Here is a 26549-nt window from a genome sequence, read left to right on the forward strand (position 1 = left end):
AATGCTGCAAGGTGTCACACCTTGTATAGCCTCTGTAGGTAAAATAGAAATAAATGTGAATGAAATCTTAAAAATCAAAGCCTTTCTCCAGCCGTATGTAATACAGTCCAGCAATGCTGAGTCTCACTCTTGCTTTTAACTGTGGCATAAACTGCACATTACAGTACAATTTTCTGATGTATTTCTTGAAATGTAACCATGTATGTGGAAAAAAATTATCTGTCTTCTGGTGGCAAAATCCATTTCTCCTTTTGCTATATAGTAATATTTATCAGCAATACAGACATTTACTTCATTTACCATCTTGCTGCCCGTACTTCATAACTGCTTTCACCAGAGCGCAAGACACAGAAATGTAACAACGTTCATTTTGCTCCTCCATCACTCACACTGCCCTGCAGTACATTTAATTTTATGCTCACAACTGGTGATGATGACAGACTCTCAGCTTGCAGATTGTCTCCAGTGATGCCCCCAAATGCCAGAAACACTGAGAGAGCTATTTGGGTTCCTAACCATAAGTCTCGAGGAGAGAGACTGTTGTTTGGAGATCTCCTGGTATCTGAGACATCTGCACAGGGTTTACATATATGACAAAGCATCTAATCCGAGATCTGGAGCAGCTGCTGAAGGTCAGGTGGGCAACTTCAGGGCACTGAAAAAGGCACTGGATGATTCTGTTCAGCAGCCTGAATTGCTCCCCAGTAGTACGAACTCCCCATACCATCTGGCCTTCACTGTCAGGATCCAGCCTTCATGCCCACTCAGCCATCAGCTTCTGGGGGTTTGGTTTCAAACAATAGTATGAGTTTCCAGAGGCTGACATCTGTCTCCCAGGAACTAAGCTTATTTCACAGCAGCAACCAAGCAAGTAATGAGACCGCAGTCTAGAGAAATCTGGAGATTACAAAGTCCTCCAACCCTTCTGCTTCCCCAAAATATTATACCCTAACATATGTACGGGTGGCATGAAAACAGAAACTTGCAGTGGGGATTTCATTTTCATTCTCCTTGCATAACCTCACGACATCCTTGCAGTCCTTCTGAGTTGCCTGCCCCTTCTTCCAAAGGTCATAAACTCTCCTTTTTTCCCTGAGTTCCAGCCAAAGCTCTCTGTTCAGCCAGGCCGGTCTTCTTCCCCGCCGGCTCCTCTTTCGGCACACGGGGACAGCCCGCTCCTGCGCCTTTAGGATTCCCTTCCTAAAGAACATCCAGCCTTCCTGGACTCCTCTGCCCTTCAGGGCTGCCTCCCAAGGGACTCTGTCAACCAGCCTCCTAAACTGCCCAGAGTCTGCCCTCCAGAAGTCTAAGGTATCAGTTCTGCTGACCCCCTTCCTTACTTCACCAAGAATCGAAAATTCTATCATTTTGTGATCGCTACGCCCAAGACAGCCTCCAACCATCACATCACCCACAAGTCCTCCTCTGTTCACAAACAACAGCTCCAGTGGGACACCTCCCCTAGCTGGCTCACTCACCAGCTGCGTCAGGAATTTTTCTTCCACACACTCCAGGAATCTCCTAGACTGTTTCCTTTCCGCTGTATTTTATTTCCAGCAGACACCTGGTAAGTTGAAGTTCCCCCTGAGAACAAGGGCTAGCGATTGTGAGACTTCTCCCAGCTGCTTATAGAATATTTCATCTGCCTCTTCAACCTGGTTGGGTGGTTTGTAACAGATTCCCACCATGTTATCTGCCCTGTTGGCCTTTACCCTGATTCTTACCCATAAATACTCGACCCTTTCATCACCGTTGTCAAGCTCTAGACAGTCAAAACACCTCCTAACATACAGAGCTACCCCACAGTCTTAATATATGAAGACTTCAAGAGCATATCAGCAGTACAGATGAATTCAGTGCTGAAGTGAATGGAGCTAGAGAAATTAAAAAATGGGAGATTGATATAAAAATAAATTCTAGAGAGAGGTACTGATTACTATAGGCTCCAACAGCCCCTGCTTACAATGGTGCTTTTTAAACAGTAGCTGTTTGAGTCTAAGGTGCTGTGAAGAACAATTAAGAAAATAAAACTAACCAGAACATTTGAGAGCTTTTTTTCTTCTGCTACCCTCATCAAATGCTGCCTTTGTTGTGTCCCAAAGGTAATTTCTCATGCAGACTATATATTTTTTTACCATTAATATAGCTTTCCACAGCACTTAGCAGAGGTCAGTCAACTTTGATCAAAAAGGGGTTGGTCATGGTCATTACATCCTAATTTGCCACAGCACGGCCTTCTCTTTTAACCAGACTCACCTCCAGGGATGTGGCATGTCTGCAAATCTTGTTGTTGGGAAAATGGAGAAACGTGAAAAAGTTAAAAAACAGTCATGGAACAGGGGCTGGACTACTCTTGGAAGGAGCAGACCTAACAGAGGGCCTCAGGTACTCTGTAAAAGAGCGGTCGGTGTCTCCTCCTTACCCAATTCTGTCCGTGCTCGTCCGTGCTCCCATCCCTGTCCTAGTTCACTACATTCACGTACTTACAGGAAACAGTATGGATGAATAAGCAATCAGTTCCTCCGAAGGTCCATGTACCCTCAGAAGATAAAAGGACACGCATACAAGGCTGACAGTGGCAACAGACTGCAACTTCTCATCCCTCCCCACAGCACCTCATGAGATTATCCTGACAGTTTGGACTGGTCCTCAGTGCTGCTGGAGTAGAAATGAAGTCCAATGAATTCACTACCACTATTTGCATACTTAAGTCTTAATTCAATCCCAAAATGGAAATTCTGACACTGGGGTCACTTGGATTAGTGCTGGTGACTATTCAAGTCTCGACTTTCCTGTCTTAACTCAATCTGAGATAAAGCCCACCAAAGTCAATTAGAATCACAAGATTTGGTATTTGGCCCCAGCATAATTAAATAGCAAGTTACATCAACACGCTTTCCCTCCCTGTACATGTTGTTAAAAAACATAATTATGGTCACAGTGGATCTCTACTAATGCTTGAAACCGGCCCGACAGAAGCATTTTTAGTCATTTTTATGGCTACGTAGATAAGATGGAACCTTTAGTGTTTCAAAAACGCAAACAATGTTTATTTGTTGCTCATAAGTAATTTATGGACCCAACAATATTCAACAAAACTTCTTCATTTTTAACAGATTTCTTAATGAGCATCATTTTACAGAAAACCACCAACAAATAAATATATGAAAACAATTGCTTCTGACATCACAATGGTTAAACACATTAAATAATTCATTAAATTGTGCTTTACATCAATGAAAATCCCTAGGTCTACAAACTATCTTGTAAATAGGAATAAAAGTAGATATGGTTACTCACAATACAATCTCTTAGTAGCAGAATTCACACACATTATTGCACATAAACAGAAGGAAAATTCCTAAAGAATAAAGTAATTTACAGCCTATTAATTTATTCTTTCATCTTAAATATGGCAACTGATGGGAACTCTTGATTTTTATTTTTTTTCACTTCCAACATTCATTTGAAATCACAGAGCCAGTGATACGGCCAAGAAGAAAGCCAAGGACATTGTAGGCTATGGAACCCATTTCCCTCCACAAATTTTCACAAAGAAAGTATTACGAGAACCAAACTGAAAGAAGTGTTTCAGTGCAAACTGGTTACCTTTTCCGAGTATGCTTTTGCCACATGTAGGGAGGATACAGCAATCTGCTCCAGCAGAATGATTTTATTGTGATTGTTCATCTCATACAGGGCAGTCTCCACCAGCCTGGAAACAAGATATTCCTTACCCCAGACCAAAAAAGAGTAATTCCACGTATATCAGAGGAACAGCAACAGAGGGAAAAAAAAGTGTCAGTGCGGTAAGTTTTATAACATCAGCGCTCATAACTGATAGAAGACTGCAGGTGTGAAACAAGAACCCACTGGTGCAGAAGGAAGCATGTGTTAACGAGAAGACCTACTTGAGAAACATCCCAGATTAGTAGCGGACGTCAAATCTGAAACACCTCCAGATGTTTCACAAAGGTGATGTGACCTGCCGTTTGGTTTGGTTGAATGGATATGCTGCAGTTAGGAAGTTTGGCTCTGGATCTGATTCCGATCACTTTTTTTGTTCTGTATTTCTGTTTTTAGTGAACTGCAAATAACTACCGCATAGTGGGTAGAATCCCTAGCAAGGCTATCGCAGCCTCACTATTAACACAGCTGCAGTGAAGAATACTGACCATCAGAAATGGTGGTGTTTTCTTTCCCCGCAGTGAAAAAGCTTTTTATTGTTAGCACTGATGAGTGGGGAAGAGAGGGCAAATTTTCATTCCTTAATAAAGTACGGCCCATAGGCAATAAGCTGAGTTCTTGGACTAGACATCAAATTACCAGGAACAAGTTTTAATGACACAGCATGTTTCTCTGTCTGCTCCAAGCCTACAGTGAATTGTAACTGGAAAAGGCAGCCAGTGCCGAGGATGTGATGGGAGAGATTAGCAAGTACATCTCCATTACAAAAGAATGAGATTTGTTTCAGCACCACAGTAGCAGAAGCCAAATTGCCTTGTTTAAGCAACAAAATAATGCCAGGAAGATGGACAGAAATCCTATACTGTTGTTGCTCATGAAGGTTTTGAAAGAAACATGCTGTGCTCCGATCTTACAGAAGCCAGTGCAATTACAGTGAAGTCCGTGCTGTCAGAGCAATGAAAACCTGGAATAACAGCGATATGAACCAGGGCCTTCATTTTGCTTTTGCGTTACGTTATTTCGGGCGCAGCGCCCAAGAGGAAAAAACCTGCAAGCCTGTGTCTTAGAAGTCAGCCTGAAAGTATTTCCAAACTGCTTTATTTGTCATGTGCCAGGAAATTCTGCTAACGAAACCGGTATTCTCGGTGCAGTGAGCTTGCTGGATCTACCGCTGGAGCTGGGGAAGGAGGTGCCGGATCCTTCAGTCCCAGGGGCTCCGGACAAGATCTCAGCCACTGGCTGCCTCCCACCCCCAACTACTCCTTCACAACCAGGGCTATCTGCTACACAGGCTCCAGGGGGGAAAAAAAACCCCAACCAACAAACCAACTTCAATTTTAACTAAATCCCAAGCATTAAGGCAAATCCCGTTAACATAGATGCTACAGCACATTAACGGCTCTTCAGGACCCTAATCTTGTCTCCTGGGAAATGACTGACGAAAAGGTTAGGCGTTGCATTAAGGTATTGCCAAACTATTAAAGCTAATGTAAACCGCCCAAAGACTGCTTCGATTTTCCTCATTAGGCTTTGTTTTGTGTCAGGCAGAAGGAATAGTCTGGAGAACAGTTGGTGTACTTAGACAGCTGAAACTGATACTTACAGTCACTGGTGAGGCTCCAGGGAACCATTTCTGAGCTCTGTCTCCTCTCGCCTGAAAAGATAACACTGAATTTTCTAAATGAAAAGCAAGGCCCCCATTGCTGCGAGCGGTGCGGAGAGGTGGCCCGCTGGGGAAAGAGGCAGGGACGTGAGGAAGGGGACCCTTCTTTTGTGCTTAGGAGGAAAAAGGGATGCTTTACAACAAAAGACGGGCTGGGAGCGATTCTACTTCCTTGCTTACCTTCCTCCTTAACGCAAATTTGGTCTTGCATCTTTCCTCCCTCGTGCCTGGCTTTTCTCCTGCGCGGCCCTTTCTCCTGCCAAGCCCCCGTGCCCTGCCTGCCACCCCTGCCTCTCCCACACCGGTGCCCACCCTGCCCCTGCCCCTGCTGGGGGACCCTTCGGGGTCCCCCCAGCACCCCTAGCCCCCCCGTGCTCATGGAAACGAGGAGCACGCCTGCAAATCCTGGACATCAGGTTATCAGGTGCCAAAGGCATCCTTCCCCTCTCCTGCTGCGGGGTCTGCAGCAAGATGCAGCAACGGGCCCGGGAACAGAGAGATGCAACAGCTCCCTGTCATCCCCGCATCACCGCCCAAAAAGCTCCTTCCCTCCACAGGGCCACGGCCAGCCCACCCTGAAGCCCCGGTGCCCGTGGGTAAGACGTCAGAGCACTTCAAATTACCTGCACTGCACTAGAGGTGCAACAATACGGACCAGGCTCAGCTCTCCGCCGCCTCGCCGTCCTGCAGGCAGGACACCCAGAGTGAGCTGCAGTCCTGGACTGCAAACATTGGGATTTAGAACTCCGAAGGTTGGCGTCCACCCGCGAGCGAGCTGTCCGAGCGCCTCTTCCAGGCGATGGGGATCCAAGCAGCTCCGTCCAGGGAGTCTAGAGAGCTCCTCGCTCGTCTCTAAGGCAGACATCTCACGTTTGGGCAGGAGAATAACCATCTGCAGTCCCGCGTTTTCCCTTCTGAACACGGAGGTGGGAGGAGATGGACGTGATCCACCAGCGGAACAGATATTAGGGACCAAAACCCACCACTACTCACCCCAAAAGTAGCACATGGACGATCGGGCATTAAGCAGCATATTGTTAATAAACTACCTTGATAATGAGGCACCATCCCGGTAGCCCTCTTCACTTCTTAACAGGCATTATGATATTCCATGTTTAATGTATTATTGTATGCTTTAACTCTCAACAGGATCGTTAGATCATATATTTGATATTGTGCATAGATAAGCAGCAATAGCATTGTCGGAAGAAAAGAAGATACAGCATGTACTAAAAAAAAAAGACTTGGAAATGAAGGGAGAAAATTTCAAATTCAGCCTCTTATTTTTTTACTGACTGGATAAAAACCTTGAATTTTGAAAATAAATGAGAAATGTGCATCCACATCAGGTACTCCGGAAATTCTAATTAGCAAATCTGTAAGGTAAAAGCCATTCATGCATGCAATAATATACTTTCAGCATCTCAATTTAGCAGCCACGTTGAGGCACTTAGAGAAATTTCCTCCTAATGCTTTACATTTATGCTAGAAGAAGAAGGAAAAAAACTCTCTCAAAAGATCTATGGTGCACAGGACCCTCTTTTCAAAATTTCACTGTTACAAATGGAGCAACGTAAAATCTTGGAATAAATAGATGCAGTTTAGCCACAAGAATGTAACACATGGAGGAAGAACCCATTGAATCTTTTTCTAGACAAGGAAGAAAACCAGATACAGATCTCTCATCATGAAAACAATAAATTTACAAAGAATCTTCATACAGAGTAATAAATATCAAGACTTTCCACATATCCATTATGCATCCTATAAAAATGAAAGCTGATTTTTTTTGTCTAGCCACTACCGTAGTTAGAGAGAAAACCAATTTAAGTTGTATTCACTTGGCATCAGTGTATTTTAACAGACAATATCATAAACCTGCCCACCTTCACAGACAATATATCTCCAGGCTTTTACAGCAAATCTGGAAAATGTCACACTAATATTTAAGCTTTTCCTGCTCTCTCTTTCCTCTTCCCTGTAGTTTGCTTGGCCCCTCTTCACCTTTTGTGAATGTGAAGGCTGATTTCATTGCCTCCAGCCAGATAATCTCCACAATGTGTGCTCAGCTGCCACATGGACCTAATTTCTCAAGGCTTTCCCTTTGCCACACACACTCAGAAAGATAGCTGCTACCTGGCTGGGTTCAGTAAGTCTCAGCATCTGCGGAGAAATAAGCTAACCCCTCCATCACTTCACTTATAAATCATCTCTGATTGCTGGCTAACAGAACAGAACAAGTGATGCCCCAATCCCACATTTCCTAGGTCTTTTTTAATCACCTCAGCAAGTTGTTCCCTTAATCAAAACACAGCACGTAGAAATTTGAAGGGCAATGCGCCTTCCTCCACTGCATTCACTAGAAAACTACGCACTACAGTTGCAAAGGACGGTACGAAATAAACCAGCTCTCATGTCACAGAGGAACCAAACCAGGTATTTTTTCCCAATTTTTCATTCACGTCTGCACAAGTTTTGGTAGCTCAGATTGTACAGCGTACATCTGTTAACGCAAAGGATATAGCTCTCTCTTCAATCCATCCTCCTAGCTTAGGGCTTTGAAGAAGTCTTTTTGGACAGGAATCTATTCTACTGCCATTTAATAACACTAATCAATACCTATTAAGAAAAAATTACATTCTCCTCACTGGCAGAAACCAAGAAAAACTGAGACAAGGAGGGGTAGCTGTCAGACATGGTCTCGTTTACCAAAGCGGTTGGCCGTCCTTGGCTAATTCCCAGGTAGCCAAGTTGCACAAACTCTCTGATCCTCTCATTGGTTAGTCAAGAAGGAGAAGCGTCACCACCTTGCGACCTGACTATTATAATCTTCAGTAACGGCTACTTCTGCTGCCTCTTCCCTTGGCCACTGGTGAACTCTCTGCTCCCGCAGCAGCCGCCGCTCCTCTCGCCTCTTTAGCCGGTTCTTCTGATGCTCCTCTTGCTTGGAGTACTGGAAGCGTTGCAGGAACAGGTCCTTCGCATATTCGTACAGCTGCACGTCCAAGAAATTCAGCTCCTCTATCCGTTGCCGCACATCCTCACCAATGTCCACGTTGGAGGCCCGCGTAACGTTGAATTGGGTGAACGGGGAAATGAATTTCAGGTTGAATGTCCTCTCAAAGAGATACTGCGTTTTCCTCTGAAATTCTGTGAGCCCAAAGAAGGCCATATTTTTCAGATTGTTCTTGGCGCTTTGGAGAAGGATCATATTTCTTTCACTCTCATTCATAAAAGTCAAGTTGTAGCATCCCACCAGGCTGAGGTCTGCCAGCATGCGCACCTGGCGGTTGTTGGCCAAGTTGTAGCTACAGTCCATGAATTCCTGTAAACTGACTCCAGACCAGTCGTCTCCTTCGTAACAGGTAGGCAGCTCATCTGGCGTTGGGCTTCTTCCGTCACACATATGAAGGGAAGTTTTCCACGTCGCACCCCTCTGGACATGCTTCCATTCACTCAAGTACCGTGACACCGGATCCCTCAGCATCGTGATGTAATAGAAGTTCCTGAAACATATCATTAAACACAGTTTTAAGATTCAGTGGATTTCACTTTTTTATTCTCCAATAAAACGATTTCCTGCCACTGCCACCACTCCCTCCTTCACTTTTTCTGGTGTAACGTAGGCACTTTAAGTGACTGCTTCTGAGAGAGTAAAAAGCTTAAAGCTTCATAAATACTGTGAATAAAATACAAGGTAAATTGGGAGAAAGAGAGAGAGATTAAAGGAAATAAGCAGCTATCAGAGAAATGGAACTACTGTGACCTATCAGCTGTTCAGCAGTAGTTATTTTATGTAGAAGCCAATTAACTGAAGTGTACTCCCCTCTACTTCAAAATGCTAACCCTCAGTAATATCAGAAACAGTGGGAAAAGAGATTTATATAATCTTGCCACTTCTCTTCTGGACTGAGACATGCATGTCTCACAAGATGCACAAGACGATAATCCATAGCGCGCTTGGTCACAATATAAGAGAAGCATGAGCAATTTCATGTGGATGCTGCAAGTGCTAAAAATAACACCATGTAGAAGACTGGCATGAGCCACCTACTTAAGAAGAACCCTATTATTAAATGGGTTGGAGTGAAGATAATGAGAGACCCAAAATCCATTCATATGACTTAATTTTAGACAAGTGCTTGATTGAAATTAGTTATAATTGTGTAGTACAAAAGCATTTGTTGATATAAAGATTATCATTATTCAACTTCACCTGTCAAGAATACAAAAGAGACACCAAGAAATATTGATTTGAAATAGAGCAAATAACTGCAGAACTCACATTGTCAATTCATCTTTTAGCTATTGAATTCAGTTCGCACCTCTATTTATGGCAATCTGAAAGGACTGCAATTGAGTATGCTTCAAGCAGGTTTTCACAGATTGAGGTTTTTTACTGAGAAAGGTTTTATTCAATAACAACTCACCTGAATTACAGGGCGATATCATAAAGACAAAGCAAACCCCAAATACTTATGATTTCTGTCAGCTAGAATAACCAGCAGAAGATTCATGACTAAAATTAACACACAGTCTGGTACAAAAATAGGCTTGTGAGTTTGCATGACTCATCTGACTGCAAACAATATTAATAAATCATGAGCCCTAAGATTTCTTAAGAAATCTTAAGTCTGATCTCAGTGCTCTTTTTTGAGCCTAGAGAAGGATGAAGCAAGTAAGCAGGAGGCAAGCTTGCTGGAGACAAATTACCCTGTAAACAAACCAGCACTTTGTGAGGGCCATCTCATACAAGAGCTAACTCCAGTTAAATGAAAAATCTCAAAATTTGTAACAATCTCCAAGACAATTACCTTTCTTTTTCAGGTATCACCCATTTTCTGGCACTAAAGATTCCCTGTAACTTCTCCATAAACCTCAGGTTTGTCATAGAAATAGGTATTTGCCCACATAGCCCTAAAAATGCAGATATATTCCCCAGTGCAGACAAAGCAAAAGGAAACAGGGCTGAATGCTTGTCCTTATTCACGCCGAGTTCTCCACCTAGAGGATCTATAATATATTTTCTGGAATAAGGTTATGAGGCCAAACTACAGACTCTGTTCTGCTGCAGGGTCATTTCTTGAACTACTATCTAATGGGAACAGCTGTTTCAAGGATTATTTCACAGCAGAAGGGTTACAGGTGGAAGGATATAAACGAGGGAGTGCCATGGCCGTATTTGCATTAACACTTGCATTGGAAGCCATGAGTTGTGTTAGCATCAGATGATACTCTGAAGGATGATATTTCCAAAATGATTTGGAGCTTGGGTTTTCTGGCTGCGGCTCACACATGACCCAACTGCACTTCAGCTGTTTTGATCCACTTCAGTTACTTACACAGCCCATATCAACAGTGAACCCAAGGATCACGCAACCATTTGTAGACAGGTATTTCTAAAATCCCTCTTCTACTCCTGCAGAGCAGAAAGTACCAGAAGTCCTCCTGCGTGCTCTGCAGTATAGTTCCACTACCAAAATCACTCCCTTTAAACACTTCAAGCACACTTTCCCTTCTCAAATCGGATGCTCATCTCATCTTGGTTCTACCTTGCGTGTGTGAGAGCACATTAAGAATTGCTTTCCAACTAACGGGACAAAAAGTGGACGCATTTCACTAGTGTTGTGCAGATAAAGCAGCCCAACTCTCAAACACTCACCAGCTCTGAGCGTAAGGCACTGTTGTTGTAACATCCAGCAGGCACTGATAGGGTTGTGACAGAAAATGATTGAAGCGCCAAGGGAGCAGAAATGAAAAAAAAATGGACAAAGATTCAGAGGCAGTTGCCAACTTCTACATTGATAGAGACGTGGCGTTGGCTTAGTCCTTGTATTGCTGCCCCTCCCCTCTCTGGATAATTTTGCATGTTGATGTGCAGTAACAGATGGGTTTAAAAGTTGCTCTTGACAATTATTCATACCTCTAATAACAGTTCTGTCTTTCCTCACCCATCTCCAGCAGTCCCAGTCAGAGCAACAACAATTAACAAAAATACCTCCTTTGCATCAATCATTTCCATTTCATCCCTGGATATGTAAATGTGTTGGATGTGAAATAAACAGGAGTACGAAGCAAATGCAGGGAAATGAGAACAGCGCGTCTTTGTATGACATCCGCAGCTTCCCTTACGCAGACTGGGCAAGAAACTTCCACCGGTCTGTTGCTGCTCCTCCTTGTGACTACCTGACTTCTGCATCTGTTTTCACTATCCTGATTAATTTTCTTCTGGTTTGTGCATCTTTCAGGGTGTTGCCTTCTTGTATTACCAACTGAATGGCTTCTTCATCTGGCAGACAACCTTTAACAGCAGCCTGACACACATTTAGTTTCCGAGGCGCTAGTAACCAAGAGTGCAGCCATCCCCGCCGCACTCACAGTTTACAACCTGCTGTTTAACCTTCTGTTCGTGACTCTCCATCACCCTTTTAACTAATCTGAGGTTGGAAGACCTTAAGATTTCTTCCACCTGATCCTCAGCACTGTTTAGGTGACACCATTAGAATGCTACACAGAGAACTGGGGGATGCTGTGCAGCAGTCATGGCACAAATTTTTCTTTCAGGGAAAAGGATGTCATGTCTCTAGAATAATGATATAAGTAAAAATAGATAGGTCATGCACATTCGTTTCAGTTGGACAATTATAAAAATTATCTTAGGAAATTGTTTTCAAATGTGGACATTTATGGATTAAATATAGCAGCATTTCAGAGCTCCCAGTGCCTAATATACAGTGTTCAATCACACTAGGAATGGCTGAGGAGTCAGCTCATAATAAAGATAAGAAGCAGTTCATAAAAATATTCATATTCAACTGGGCATGGCCTTCAGTCTCCCCTTTCTTCACTGTTCAGTAAAAGAGTATCAAGTCAGCTATACAGTGAACATGCCTGAGCCACTCTGAATACAGATGTGCACTTGTTCTCGTCGGTGTAAATGACCCCCTTGCGTCACCCGTGCTTGTACCTACACAGCTATGTTAAACTCCACAGCTACCCACTGTGGGAAATACTCAGCAAAGAATTAAGTAATAACATCTGTTACCCTATTTGACAAAGCAAACTCATCGTGGACTTATTGGCTTAATTTCAACGGACTCCCATCATCGATTATGCAAACTACTGTCACAGGCAGCCTCAGTGCTTAAAGAGTAGCCAAGCAGAATACGCTGGCATGTCAGTGAGAAGATGTTTTACAGAAAACATTCCAAATTAATTAACAACCATACAAATCATATCTATATTAATATCAGTATCATCTATATCTGCATCTATATCAGAGTGTGCGTATATGTGCATGTGTAGAAATTTACATTGGAATCTGGCCATAAGCTGCAGTTGTCAATGAAAGAAAAATCATAGTAAAATGCATAGTGTGTATTTGCCAATGTGTCTTGTGACTGTCTATATAAACACGTAGATGTGTACTAACAGTTTAGATTACATTTCAAACACCAGCCCACTAGTCACGATGTTAGCTGCTCCTGAAATGAAGCTTCATGCAACTTCCTCAGATTAAACTATCTCCTTTTGAGCATAATGTATTGAAATTAATGGGTTATCAAAGTCGCCACTGTGGGACAGTTGATTTTTTGTACAGATGCTAAGCACCGTGATGGTCAGGGCAAGGGCCTGATGATCCATGCAAGGGCCCAAACAAGCACTGGTGTGAAGCACAGGCTGCACACTACTGTTTACACTAGAATTAAAAAGCACTTGGGAATTCAGAAGGCTGTAGTCCCACTCTCACAAAATCCAGTCTCTTCATTAGCATTAGGCAAAGAAAACCTTTCATTAATAGAACAGCTAAAATGAGCTTCTAGTTATATAACCTAAGAACATGTATTTCTTTCACATTATAAGGTATTTTAATATAAATACTCTGATCTTACATTAATCCTTCAATAGTATTGCTCTGGTTTAGAAATTAATTTCAGGGGAGCAGACTCTGCTGTTAGTGGAGGTGATCCCAAACCAGGGCATTTTGCCTCTTCTATCGCCATGGCACAGACGTCCCAGCCGGGGGAGATTTACTAAATACGTGAAGGATCACCGCACGTCGAGAACAAAAACATCCCATAGGGCCTCCTGGGGAAGAAGGATGAATGGCAGGCATCTTCTCTGTCGCTCCCGCTCTCGCGTGGAGCAGCTGGCACAAGGAGAGCTCAGGCAGCACTCTCAGAGGCTCAGGGAGGAGAAAAAAACCCTATTCCCTCTTCTTTCAAAGCATGAGGTAGGACCTTACGTGCAGAGAGTGATGAGCTTCATAAAAGGAGAACAGCGCACTCCTAGAAGCTGATGCAGAGACAGAGGAATACTTGAGGCGGAGAAAAAGAGTCACTGGAGAATATTTTGGAAGGCACTAAGAAGAACCAAAACGACTGAAAAACCCAGGTGCATCATAAACCCATCCACATTCTGGTTCCTCCTGGTAGCAGGGAAAATAAAAGCCCTGGTCAAGTTTATGACCCAGCTGAGACAAGAAGTTAGCAGCTTTAATCCTGGCAGTGAGTGTGCTCCTGAGGAAAGGTCTGAAATACCCAGCAAAAGCCAGCCTGGTAGCATGCTTCTGCTAATGACAGACGTGGTAGCAAGACGAAGGGTTAAGAAGGATCTGCATTATGTGAACAAAAGCCTTATGCTTCCCAGTTTTATCCTGAAGCCCAAGTTCTCAGAGGCAGTAACAGAGCCAACTGTTGATCAGCAACCTCTCTTCAGGCAACGTATTGTCAGTATGGGTAATGGTGAAGAGAAGAGTGTAAATGAAACAAAAATAAGGATAATGCAATACATGAATAATTAGGGAATAAGAGCACACAACAAAGATGGTGGGGGGAGGCAGAAAGCAAAGAAAAATTGTTGGCCTGATCCGAACTGGTCAAAGTCATCCTAATGTAATGCAGACGTATCACGTCACGGCTGGCAGCGTTATTGCATAGAGTGTCACTGCATCTATGACGTGCTTAATTGACAGATTACCTGCCCAACGTAACAAGGACTGTGCACTTCTTATTCAGAACAACAGTACTGTAACAGAAAAACTATGAAACAGTGCACAAACTATATGCCCGTCCATCTGGCTGCGGGAAGCATCATACAGCTTACCCATCAAGCCAGACAGATAAACTAGCTAGCCCACTAACTTTTGCAAAGATGATGTAGCAACAGGACATAGGTTTCTGAAGGTCAGCATCTGTCACGGGATGCTAGACCACTGTGATGGGAATGGTTTTCTAAGACATCCTTTACAAAAGTTTGTGACCTTAATGCTATTAGCTGTCCTCTCAGGTTTTCATGGGTTTCTTTAAAAGTCTTTTTTGGAAAGAGCAGCAGTCACCATTCAGAAGTCAACGTTTATCCACTCTTACCACGTACATCACCCATTCAGCTTGTAGGAAAAACACTTAATTGGCTGTTTTCTCAGAGACTCTGAGCTCCCACAGCTTCTGCCAGTTTTAACTGGGATGTTGAGCACTGTGCTTACTTAAAACAGTGGCTGTAATGTCCTATAGACACTTAGTCCACATTAAAGCAGAATTTGCCACTGGCTTCAGCAGAGTTAAATAAAAAACCCCAACAACTTGCATTTTGAGGTACAAAATTATAAAGTTTTAGATATGTCTCATTATTCCTCTGAGATTTTGTCCCATGGCTCTGAATCCAACGAGAAAAAAAACTGCCCACTCTTTCCTATTTCCAAACTGGCCACAAGCTTCTGTTGGTCAACTCTGCTTCTCGTTATCCCAGTGACATATAGTGCAGCTCTATCTGTAGGACGTGCCTGCCCAGAGAAGGGACTGGATGCTACTTCCAGAGGAAAGACACCTAAATGCCGTGGTCTACATATAAGCTACATGTCTAAGCAATCTCCGAAGCCGGAGGGGAGCTGCTCAACACGGGCAGTGGTGTGTGTCTGGAGAGGGATGCAGCTGGCCAAGGGCAAGTGCCAGCTCTGGCATGAGCTGGCCCACTTGAGAGGCTCCCTATGCGTTGCACTGCGTACCTTGACCACAATGGAGCTTAGATACCTGCTAACCTGGAGATGTCTACGTTGTAGGCACCTACATACAGGTGTCTTGGAGGCAAAGACTCCCTGCCTGAACTCCCTGCCTGTACGCACAGAGTGCAAACTTCAGGCCAACCTAAAAAACTAACCAGTAACGTAATATTTTATAATGAGTGAGAAGTAACTACAGAGAGCCTCCATTGCATGACTTTTTGCCCCTATGATATATCTACCAGTCATGTTAGGGTATCTCTTTCTATGCATGCTTTTAGAGCTGGAGCATTCCCAAAGTAAACAGAAGTTTGAAGTAAGTTTTGTATTATTTCACACAAATCTCCAAACCAGCAGTTAGATTAACAGTCTACCCTAATCTTGTTGCCCTTGCTGATATATCAGTATGTCAGTGAGACAGGGGGAGGGCTTGGAGTCAGACAGCTGGGATTATATTTCTGGTTCTGGAAAGCAAAGGTGGTTGCTCAGGAAGTTATTTGTGATGACACAGTATGTTACCGTCAAGAGAAAAGTGGTGTTTGGGCTCTGGGAAGCACTTAGGAAGTGGGAAACCTCACATTTTGTTGCATATTAGCAGGGATACTCCCTGTCACCAACTTCAGCTTCTTTTACATTAATCTGTTGCTTTAGGATTCATTATAAAAGTCCTGATTTTTCTGTTTAGAAATTGCAAGCCCTTTTTAAAAATCTAAATAGAGTCTGAAATAGCAAATTAAATCTGTATCCATACTATCAGAAAAACTTCAGGAAAGCTTTACAGCACTATTTTATTTTTTTGCATGGCTGTTGATCAGAGGATTAGTGTCCCACACCTGATTAAAGAATGACAGATGAGAAAGAGTGTCTTTAGAGATCACTCACTCCGACATCAAACAACTTTTAACAGCAGTGATTTAAGGTAATCCCGAAGGGTAGAAGAAAGAGAGTGAACCTGTGGCAACACAAATGCCACATGTACAACATTAGGAATTTTTCCACCTAGAGTCTAATTTTCCTGGAAGTGAAGCTAGGGCAAATTCAATAATAGTGTAGAGCTATGTGAGGCCATGAGAAGAACGAGCTACTAGGTAAGCTATTTGAACATAGCACTGTTTTAGATTTATATTATATAGAAAAAAGATGACTTTCAAAATCCAGTGCTACATCTGTACCACAAAACATGGTAAAACCCACATTTGTGGAGACTCCTTTTTTTCTTAAATATTTTAGGAATGAAGACAGCTGGCCTACGACTATGCAAACTGACAACTTGCTTTTAAAACACTGTAAGCTTTTGGAGTTAGGACCTGTGATTTTGTACTTTTTTAAAGCAATGAATAACCATTAGAATAATAATCATGTTTTCTACATATCACATTGTCACACGCCCTTCAAAATCATTAGTGAAAAGGGATCTCAGGACCTACTGCTGCAAAAGGAAACTGGGAGTGTTGAGACTTTTTCCTTGACATAGGAGAATATAAATTTGTAAGGATGCAAATTTTAATGAAGTATTTCAAAGACATGTCTAAGACGTTAGGTGGGGACCAAACAGCAGCCTTCGGGTCCCTAAGAGGGGGTCAGTGAGAAGATGAAGCCAGGCCCTTCACTGATGTGCATGGTGGGATAATGAGAGACAACGGTCGTAAATTGAAAAAGGGGAGGATACGTGGAAACTAATTTTCACTCTGAGAATAATTAAGCATTGGGAAAGCTTTGCCTGAAGAAGCTGTGCGCCTCCACCCTTGGAAGTTTTGAAGACCCAACTGGACGGAGCCCCGAGCAACCCCACCTGCGCGCAGTGGGGACCCTGCTGGGAGCAGGGAGTGGGACCGGGGATCTCCTGAGGTCCTTCCTCCCCAGGGGTTCTGCGATTCTGCGTGACAGCGTGCAGTCTTCTGTCACCAAACGTACGGTCCTGTCAGAAAACGCATCAAACCAGAACCAACTTGCCAACTAGATCATACCTGTTCTCCCTTGTTTTTTTCCTGGCTACCCTAGGCAGAGTACAGGGAATGGGCTTTGCCTTTTACAAGGCTGGCTTTTTTTGTATATGGTTTTAACTAGGGCTATAGCACTCTGAATCAGCACACCCTGAATTATTGAGCAACTTCATGAATATTTATTTCAATGATACCTTGTTCAATATAGAGTCTCTAGAAATTGGAGAGGACAGTGCAGCAACTGCATGTCCCTAAAGAAATTAATTCTGTTCACAGGTATCAAGTCTGGATCTTGAACAGCTCCTAGACTAATGAAATGATGTAGCTACCCATGGTTTTAATCCCAGTATTTTAGAAAATGCACACGAATAGCATATGAATGTGTGAGCTTTCTGAGCTAATACGTGTTTTTCCTGTGTGTTGCCTTTAGGATTTAGGCATAAATTTTCAAACACAAAGCATAAAGTTAGGCATCTAAATCTATATTTAAACATGTAGATAAACTCAGCCTCATTGCCAGTGAAGAAAATACACAGTAGTAGGAGCTAAGGATGTGCACTTACCCAGAAAACAAGGTCTGATGATTTATTTAGCAAAAGGAGGCTCCCAGAGCCATGAGAGTGCCCTTTCCTGCCAGTACAGATAACAGCACTCTATTATCCCCTTCATAAAACTTCTTAGCCCCTTTTGAAATATCCTTTTCATGCCACTGCTCCTGTTGGAAAGAGCTTGTGAAAGTTGCTTCTCATGGTTAGGAACACGAGTCTCATTCCCAGAATAAACCTGTTCTTGGTCTACTTACATCCAGCTGTCCTTGGGTTAACACTGCAAACACATCAAGAGGATTTATAAATGTAACATCAGAGAAGGAGAAACGGCATTTAAGTTGGAGATCAGACAGCAATCGCACTGGCTTTCATTTTACAAAGCTGAACTAGTTGTTATTGTCATTTCTGATGAGACAAGCCAGAAGTAACCACCCTGCAGTCCTCAAAACCCCTTTGGTCACGCTTAGATCGCTTCATCCAGAGATGCACCCTGAGTTTTCCAACATCTCAGCTCTCCATGCTAACTTTTGACAGGAGGCTCACAAGAGCAAAACGTGCTGAAAGCTCCTGAGATCTGTTCTAGTTTTTGACCATCCGAGCAGTCCTTCCTGGCATTTGACTTTGCACGACTTCACGTTTCACTATACATGGCTACAATTGGGCGAATTTCGCATGAGGCCTCACAGGCGCCCTGTACAATAAATACTTCCTTATCTCCACTGGCAACGTAAGCTCTGATACATTCTCACGTTGCATTCATTTTTTTATGGGGCTGCATAACTCTGGAAACTCATACTCACTGTGTTACTGGCTAATATATAGAGGTCTTTCTGCTCCCCCCCCATTTCAGCTGATAAGCACCCAGCTGATAGAGGAAATCTGTTTCTGCTGGCCTCAAAAGTATGATCTTGCACTTTGTGCTATCGAACTTCATTCCACCTCTTCTACTGAAATCCTCAAGGTCATTAAGCAAATTCCATTAACATACATCAGCTTTTTGTGCCAACATCGTTAATGAAAACATGAAATAGGATCAGAGCTAAGACCAGCCCTGAGGAAATTCATTAATAACTTTCCTTTAAACCAGAAAGTTCCTCTTTCAGCACGTCTCATTTTGTTACCAGCTTCTTGTCCACTGGAAAATTCTTGTGCTTAGCCTCATGTTTTCTGCCTTGCATAATAACTTTACAGATGCTGCTCTATCAAATACTTCACTGAAGGTAAATTCCCCTTCTCCTATCAGAGACAGATGCTGGGTATTTACATCTCTCAGCCGAAAGACTGAGAACAGCGGCCTCAGCTTTGCCGCATGTGAGAACAGTTAAGATGGGGAAATGACAATTTATTTGAGAGCGAAGAGGTCTGGAATAGAAATGTACGGATTAGGTGATTTGATGGAAAAACAAATATGCCACTTTCCATCAAACAACCTTGATACAAATTGTAAATCACTTCTTGATGAGACACAAAGCTAACAAAGTACCCTCCAGAGATTCTTGTTCTTTGCCTAAATTATATCAAGCTCAGTTGTTCTAAGTGTTCCTTAAATTGCTGAAAGGAGTGAAGTAGCAAGAGTCTCGCTGAAAGAAATATAAATATAAAATGCAATAATAAATCAAATACTAAAAATTTGGTTGTTCTGTCAAGCACACACATAATAAAAGCTTTGTACCTTGTAAGAAATGGTGTGTGAGCACACATAGGAGGAAATGCTATTCAAAAACAATAGATACACGTAGTGTCTTATAAGATTCTTTAAAGATCCTCTATGCAAGACTATGCATAACTTTGTGCCAGAGAATAATAAATCCTTTTTGGCCAGGACTGGCAAAGGAGGAATCCATTGCTCACATTGCCCCCATTCTATCTCATCCCTATTGTGCACAGATCATTGCTGCGTCTCAAAAGAACCGTGAAAATCTGGGGCACGTTTGACACCTTTACTCAAAAATGTTGTTTCTCCTACCTCTGCCTTTTCTATGCCACTGCACAGAAGGGAAAATGAAATAAGGATGTATTTGCACTACTGTACTACCTGCCTCCTCCCAGAGCTGCCTCTATCCCCAGCCTGGGGAGGAACCTGAACCTGCCTTTCTCGAGAGAGATGTTACACGTACAGGAGAGACAAGCTAAGGGGACGATCCGCAGCGTCAGGTGGCAGCAGAAAACACGGGCTGGCCAGATAAAAGAAAGGTGATGACAGGCGAGGGACAAGAGAAGAGCAAACCTGGAGACAGCGCAGCACGAGGGACCCGCAGTTCGAGCTTGTTTTTGCCAACTTCGCCTCCACAGGTTACAGAAACCAGGTTGGGAAGGGACCCTCCTGATCAAGTCTGATGCCTATAATCACGGGGAACAGTTTAGCACAACAGGATTCATAAAACATCCCTTATGCACACAGGACAAGCCACAAAGCCTTTACCAGGTCGCAGTCTCTGACTAGCTGCCAGCAAGGTTGGAGCAAGTCCCTGTGTCAGGAGGAGTCTCCCTGGAGCCGGTTACTGCTTGGGTGGCTGAGCACTCCTCCAGCTCCGACGCAGAGGTGGGGATGCAGAACCGCCTATTCAGGAACTTAAACAACATAAGGCCTTTTGGAACGGTCATAAAGAAAAAACCTCTACCTACTTTCACGCAGAATTATGAGAGATCTGTTATCACAACAGTCCTGGTTGCCTGCAAGAGTACACCTGATTGGTAAAATTCAGTTTCAAAGAGCCTCTGAAAAGACAAATAAAATGTAGCCAGACCCTTAAATCTTCTGACATTTATATTTCTTCAGTCAGATTGTGTTAGGTCTGAAACAGAGCAAAAATATTTATGTTAAATTCAACTACAATGTTTGCTCTCATCTTCTTCCTCATTTTTGAAGGAGAAGTTGCTATCCCATTTTATTCTCCGGCTAGGTAAGACAAGCAGCACAGGCATCACCAGTGTTCCTCTCTAGCTGGCCTCACTGGAAACTGGTTTGTGCCGCAAGTGGCATGTACCAAGGTTCCCTCCCTAACTGATCTGCCTCTGATTTCCAACTAATACCTCAGTTGCAGATGCTCTCTTCCAAATCTGGGATGCTCAGATGAAAGTTCTGTGGGATTTTTCACTACGATGCATTTTGAATCAGTACAGTAATTCTGCTCAATTAATAAAGTAATTAACAATAAAAAGGCCCAGTAATTGAAATCCCTTTGAAAGTACATCAATTTATTCTCTTTAAGCTTTGCTTCAAGTCTTTATTAATTCTGACATCAAGCATAATGACCATAAATGATAAATGATCATCACAAAATCCAGGCGTCACCACCATTTTCTTGCCCTACATGTTGATTTCTAAAACATCTAGGTTTGGTCATAACTTTTGAGATTTGCCTCCCATAAGGTAAACAATATGACAATACAGATACTAAAGAATTTCAAGTGATTCTACTAATGAAAACATTGTAAGAGTAGTCCTTGCTATTACTTCATTGAAACAATTCACAGAAGCTAAGGAAATTGCTCAGCTGTAAGACAAAAATCCTAACTTTGTTTCTCCTAACATTCCTCTTCTTGTGAAGTAACTGTACAGTTTTTCCTGTAAGACACATTAAGCAAGCAGATGACGGGGTATTTCAGTTGAATACTTGTAAGACAGATGACTGACTTCCCAGTTTACACTGCACATTATGTTTCCACTAAAATTCTTGATAGGATCTAATCAAACCCAGAAATGTTTGCTATGTGAATAATACAACTCAAAGCTACAAGCAAAATTGCCGTCTTCTCCCTCCACTGATGTAACAGATTTCTTCCCACATCAGTTTAGCCTGTGTGTGTGTCTGTACATATATATAATCTCCACAAGGGGGCCCTCTTATCTTCCCCAAATCTTAGCAAAAGCTTCACTTGCTTTCCCAAAATTTGTTCTAAAGCTTTTGTCTACAGATACTACGGTATCTTAGAAAAAAGTTTTTACCAACTAGAATTTAGTTTATGATATAACAAACCCTGTAATTTGAAAGAGAATCAGTTTTTATGTACAATTTCCATTAAATACCTGGTATGCAAAGAACTTTGATAAAGCTCTTCCGAGTTTACTACTTGCAATAACCAGCCAAAATGAGACCTTTTACACAGACACACACACAGACAACAGAGTCAGCTCATACTGCCGTGGCGAGGCAGCCTTCAAGATGCAGGCTGGCTCTACGTTATACTGTAATTTGCAGGGTAAGCCCAAAGTAAGCCACTATTAATGATTTCAGCTCTGTGTGAATGCATCCCCTAGGCACAAAAGTTAAGGTACAAATAGTATTGAAGTTATTTGCACTGTCCTCTCAACTCCCACCAGATATGGAAAACAAATCTTCTTTGGGATACTTATTTGCTTTAATATTCTGAATGATTTACGGAGACAGTGTTTTAAGTCCTCATCTTCTTAACTCAATTGTAGCTCTGTGAGGTTTTTATTATTTACCATACCTTTGACATCGGAATACCTAACAGGAATTGGACCATCTCCGTCTTCTGACCTCAAATCTTAACGAATCAAGGCTCTGACACACATGCCAGGCTGTGCACTGCACTGTACCACTATCGGCTATGGATGCTGTGCTCTGAGAAAGAAGGTAATATGAAATCAAAAATCCTAGGCTTCTAACCTCCAACTTTTATGAGGGATTCCTTACCTTTCAGGAAAACTAGCAAGCGATTATGTGAATTCAGCCTTGCTGATACAGCGCAAACCCACCAATCTGCTAACTCATTCAAGTAAATCTCTGCACCTTGATCTGCAGCGTACACTTTAAGCGAAGTTTTCACGATTGCTCAGCAATACTGCCATATGATATGGTCATGTTTAACCGATGTCGATCACAGAGTTCAGGCTGCTGCAATACTTGTGCATTCAGGTAAAATAAAATACCCAAGGTGCTGATGGGACTCCGTACGAATTACTGGCTGCAGCAAGTCATTGGGGATGCCTTCAGCTCTGCAACTCTCCTCTGGAATGGACAAATCCTAATCAATGAAGCACATCTGTACAGTGGAGGAAAAGCACTTCCCAGTCCCTTCAGGCCATGAACTGACTACTTGAAGCATGACATTTGATTAGCCTTATTAACTCAACTCATTTATATATAAATGTTGTTAGGGGCCATGAAGCCATCCAGCCCTTATTAAAATCCAGCCACAGACTCTGCGCTGATGTTCCCACTCTTCTTCCTTTTTGTCTGTAAAAAAAAAGGAGGAATTTCTTTTTTTTTGAACTGCAGGTTATCATCTTTGCAATTTTATTATTGCAAAATAACCTTCTCCTCTTACTTTAGTGCAGCAGACTGTTGCTGTACGCCCTCACATATGCAAATAGGTCAGGCTTTCTAGTCTTTCCCCACAGAGATACCTGACATTGAGACTCAACATGATCTAGCATCTTTCTGAACTAAAGGCCAGGGGAACAGCGTGCAGGACTTTATTTTCAAATGTATCTCTCACGGAAATTAATGAACATCTGTGCAGGCACTGAACGTGAATTCAGGCAGCAGAAACAAAACCCATTTGAAATTGAGCTTAAGGTCTAGGAATACTTAAAGGTAAGGATCTTTGTCTTTGCAAGTTGAGGATTTCTTCCCTTTGAAGGGCCAGAGCACTTTTTATGTCACAAACTGATCTTACTCTAAAGGAAATGGGACGATAACAACGTTACGGAAGATATTTCTGCATTAACAAGGAGCAAAGTTGCTGATTTGCATCGTAAGTAACACAAATATTTGAATATGAATCATTAAGATTCCTTTATAGACTATAAATTGCTTTCTTTTTCATACAGAATATTACTGTCAATACAATCCAGCAGTGATGCAAACAGGAAAGCAAAATTCAGGTTAAAGTGTCATATCGTGAACATTTTTCTACAGTTGTAATGATTTCAATGTTCGTATCTTTTATCTAATGGAGTAGATTACTTGGTCTGGGTCAATCTTATTTTTGATACACATACTGAATATTACACAATTTTACATCAATTAACATCTGTGAATTTAAAAAAGAAATCTCATTTCCTGAGCAACTGAAAATATGCTACCTGCCTAGTGAAAATAGCCAAAGAAAGAAGAGGATGCAAACTAATCTGGTGCTGCTTTTTTGCTTTGACGATGTTCCTTTTCAACAGGCTTTTTCTAAGGCAAAATTTTTGTTTATAATTGTATCATTTTTCATATATGACAAAACTATACATCCCAGTAGCCTCACCAGGTGCTGTTTAGCATTTGTATCTCCGCTTTCCATCTTGAGATAGCAGCTGCTGTACGTTCAGGCTAAACTACGGCTCTGCCTGGATGAAAAGGAAGTTTGCATGCACATAGACCTTTATTCGTGACACTTTAATTTGCTCCATGGCCTTAATAAATACAGCAGCATTAAGCATACTCATGCAGACCACAGCTCTAAATATAACTCACTTCAGACATTCAGGCGTTTTTCCACGTTTCCAGTAACACCACTCTTACTGCTAGGAACGATGATTAGCACAGGCAGGGATTTATCATCAAAAAATCACACTCAGAAAAGCAGCAGGGATCCTCAGAGGTGTAGCAGGGGACTAGCTGAGGGGTCACATTAGTATTCCCCGAGCATTAATGGAAAAAGCCCAGCAGCGTAGCTGGCCCACTGCAGTGAGGGGGGTAAGCAGGCACGGGCAACCCTCCTCATTCATCACCCCGGCATCCGACAGCGCGGCACACAGGCGAGGGCTGGGGGCAGCGGCCGCCAAGCTGCACAGTCTCCCCGAAGTCCTCGGGGAAATATTTTGCTCCGAGGCCAGAAATCCACTTTCTCTCCCCAGACCAAAGTCTTCCCTGGCAGAACCCCCCAGCCGACCTTGTCGGAAGCAGAGGGGCTGGTAGGAAGGGCCGGTAGCAGACACCCCTTCTCCTTAACTTCATAAAGACAATCATAACTTTTCTCTGACTGAATTGTTTTTTGTTGTTGTCCCAGTATTCTCGGCAGAAGAGGAAGAAATATTTATGACAACTGCTGTGCAAACACTAACAAGCCAGGCAATGAGAGAAGAATACACAGGTTTCTTGAGTTTTTCACTCTTAAATGCAATTCTCTTACCTGATCCCAAAACACACCTGCATTTATTGTAAAAAGGCCAGCAAACTGAATATATAGCACAAACCAGCAGCCTACAAACACACATAACCCAGAGACTGAGCCTTGAATTAAAAAAAAAAACCAACCACCACCTGATTTTAATGAAAAATCCATGCTACATGCCATGGAGCAAAGGATCTGGCGATAAAATTCTTGAATAGGTGAGCCCTGGGCACAATCTCAATGCTCAAACTAGAAAGACAACGTTGCGGTTCATCAGAACCACGAAAACTGCAGTGTTTCTCACTTATTATGTGCGCATTTTTCTTTTTCTTTTCCTCCCAGGTTCTCTCTCATTCTTTGGCACCACTTTTTTTTTTCCCCCCTTCTCTATTTCTTTTCTTCTTTTTCCCCTCATTATGTCTGTCCTCACACAGCAGTAGCATAACTTTATGCCTGGAGGAGCTGCAGAGGAAACAGAGCCTTTCCACGTGCAATGGACCGCTGGGCTGATACAGAAGAAAACCGACTTTTTCCTAGCTAGGGTTAAGCCCGTTTGCTCCTGCACTGAGTTTCTCTGCACATTGAGCAGAGAAAAACTGTGTGGGAGTGGGATGGCATCACTCAAACCCCTTGTCAGCCACAGAGCTGCCTCACGAAGCCGGGGGGCACGGGGGGCAAGTCCCACCCAGGGATGTGTTGGTTTAGGTACGTGGCTGCTTCCCCACAGGCCATTTTCACAGCGCTGCCCTCATTTGTTCCTCTTCCTCTATAAGTTACTGGAATAGGGATTTTTGTTTAATTGGGATTTTTGATTTTTAGCTCATCGAAACTGGATCTGCCCCATTTTTGCATCCCAGATACACAGACTCTCCGAGGGCTTGGTTCAGATCCCTGTGCATTAGGTATATTACTGTTGGTTCGGGTTTTCTTAACAAATCTGAGAGCCAGAAATGATTTTGAAAACCTCGGCGTAACTTTCAATACCGGACATCCTATAGCAGTTATAATATTATAGTATTGCAATTGGACTTTGTTCTGCTAAACCTAGCCTGAACTTGGCTTTGGCTTTCTAAAAAGGCTTTAGAAGAATCTGTTCTGTAAAAACAGCTGAACAAAAAATGTCACGTTAGAAAGGAGTTCAAGAAGCTACTTGACTAGTTCATGGCAGATGATAAACCCATCAAGAACTGTTAAATACAGAAACATCTCCACTAAGCAAGAAATTCTCAAGCCTTGGATTTTTCAACCAGGGGAGTATATTCAGGGGTATCATCATTACATGCTTGCCTTGTTCTTGTCCTCCCTGCACATCTCCACTGTTGGAAACAAGGTATTAGGCTAGATGGACCTTTGGTCTGACTCAGGTTAGCCATCCCTGTGCTACTTCAAGCCACCCACAGTCATACTTTTTTTCTTAACGTTAATGAGAGAAGTATCTCACATGCTGATGAGCTAATTCAAAGAAAAAAAAAAAGACAAAAGATCTGTACAGTTTTAGTCATAAGTGTAAAGAAGAATTTGGATGTCATGCTTGCCATAGAAAATGTTCTCTCACCTTCAATAAGAAATCTGTTTTCTGTTTCCTTCAAAATGGATCTCACAATGTGGGTGTTACAAACGGCAGTTCTTTCTCTACCACT

The 26549-nt window shown here is 42.5% G+C and overlaps 1 protein-coding gene and 1 long non-coding RNA gene across 2 annotated transcripts in view; both read right to left on the reverse strand.

The window, feature by feature from the left end:
* Positions 1-3063: 3063 nt before the first annotated feature.
* On the reverse strand, positions 3064-6428 carry LOC142039473 (uncharacterized). Its single transcript, XR_012652908.1, has 3 exons — positions 5974-6428; positions 5291-5341; positions 3064-3715 (listed from the first exon to the last, which is right to left on the reverse strand). It is a non-coding gene; the product is annotated as an uncharacterized LOC142039473 (long non-coding RNA).
* A 3-nt stretch (positions 6429-6431) lies between these two features.
* The window catches only part of HS6ST3 (heparan sulfate 6-O-sulfotransferase 3), a 305740-nt gene continuing 285622 nt past the window's right edge, over positions 6432-26549 (reverse strand). Inside the window, exon 2 of the mRNA XM_075045954.1 lies at positions 6432-8856. Coding sequence (XP_074902055.1) covers positions 8151-8856 — 706 coding nt within the window. The 3' untranslated portion in view covers positions 6432-8150. The remainder of the gene's footprint in view (positions 8857-26549) is intronic.

The sequence above is a fragment of the Buteo buteo genome, chromosome 14, assembly GCF_964188355.1.
Source record: "Buteo buteo chromosome 14, bButBut1.hap1.1, whole genome shotgun sequence".
Lineage (NCBI taxonomy): Eukaryota > Metazoa > Chordata > Aves > Accipitriformes > Accipitridae > Buteo > Buteo buteo.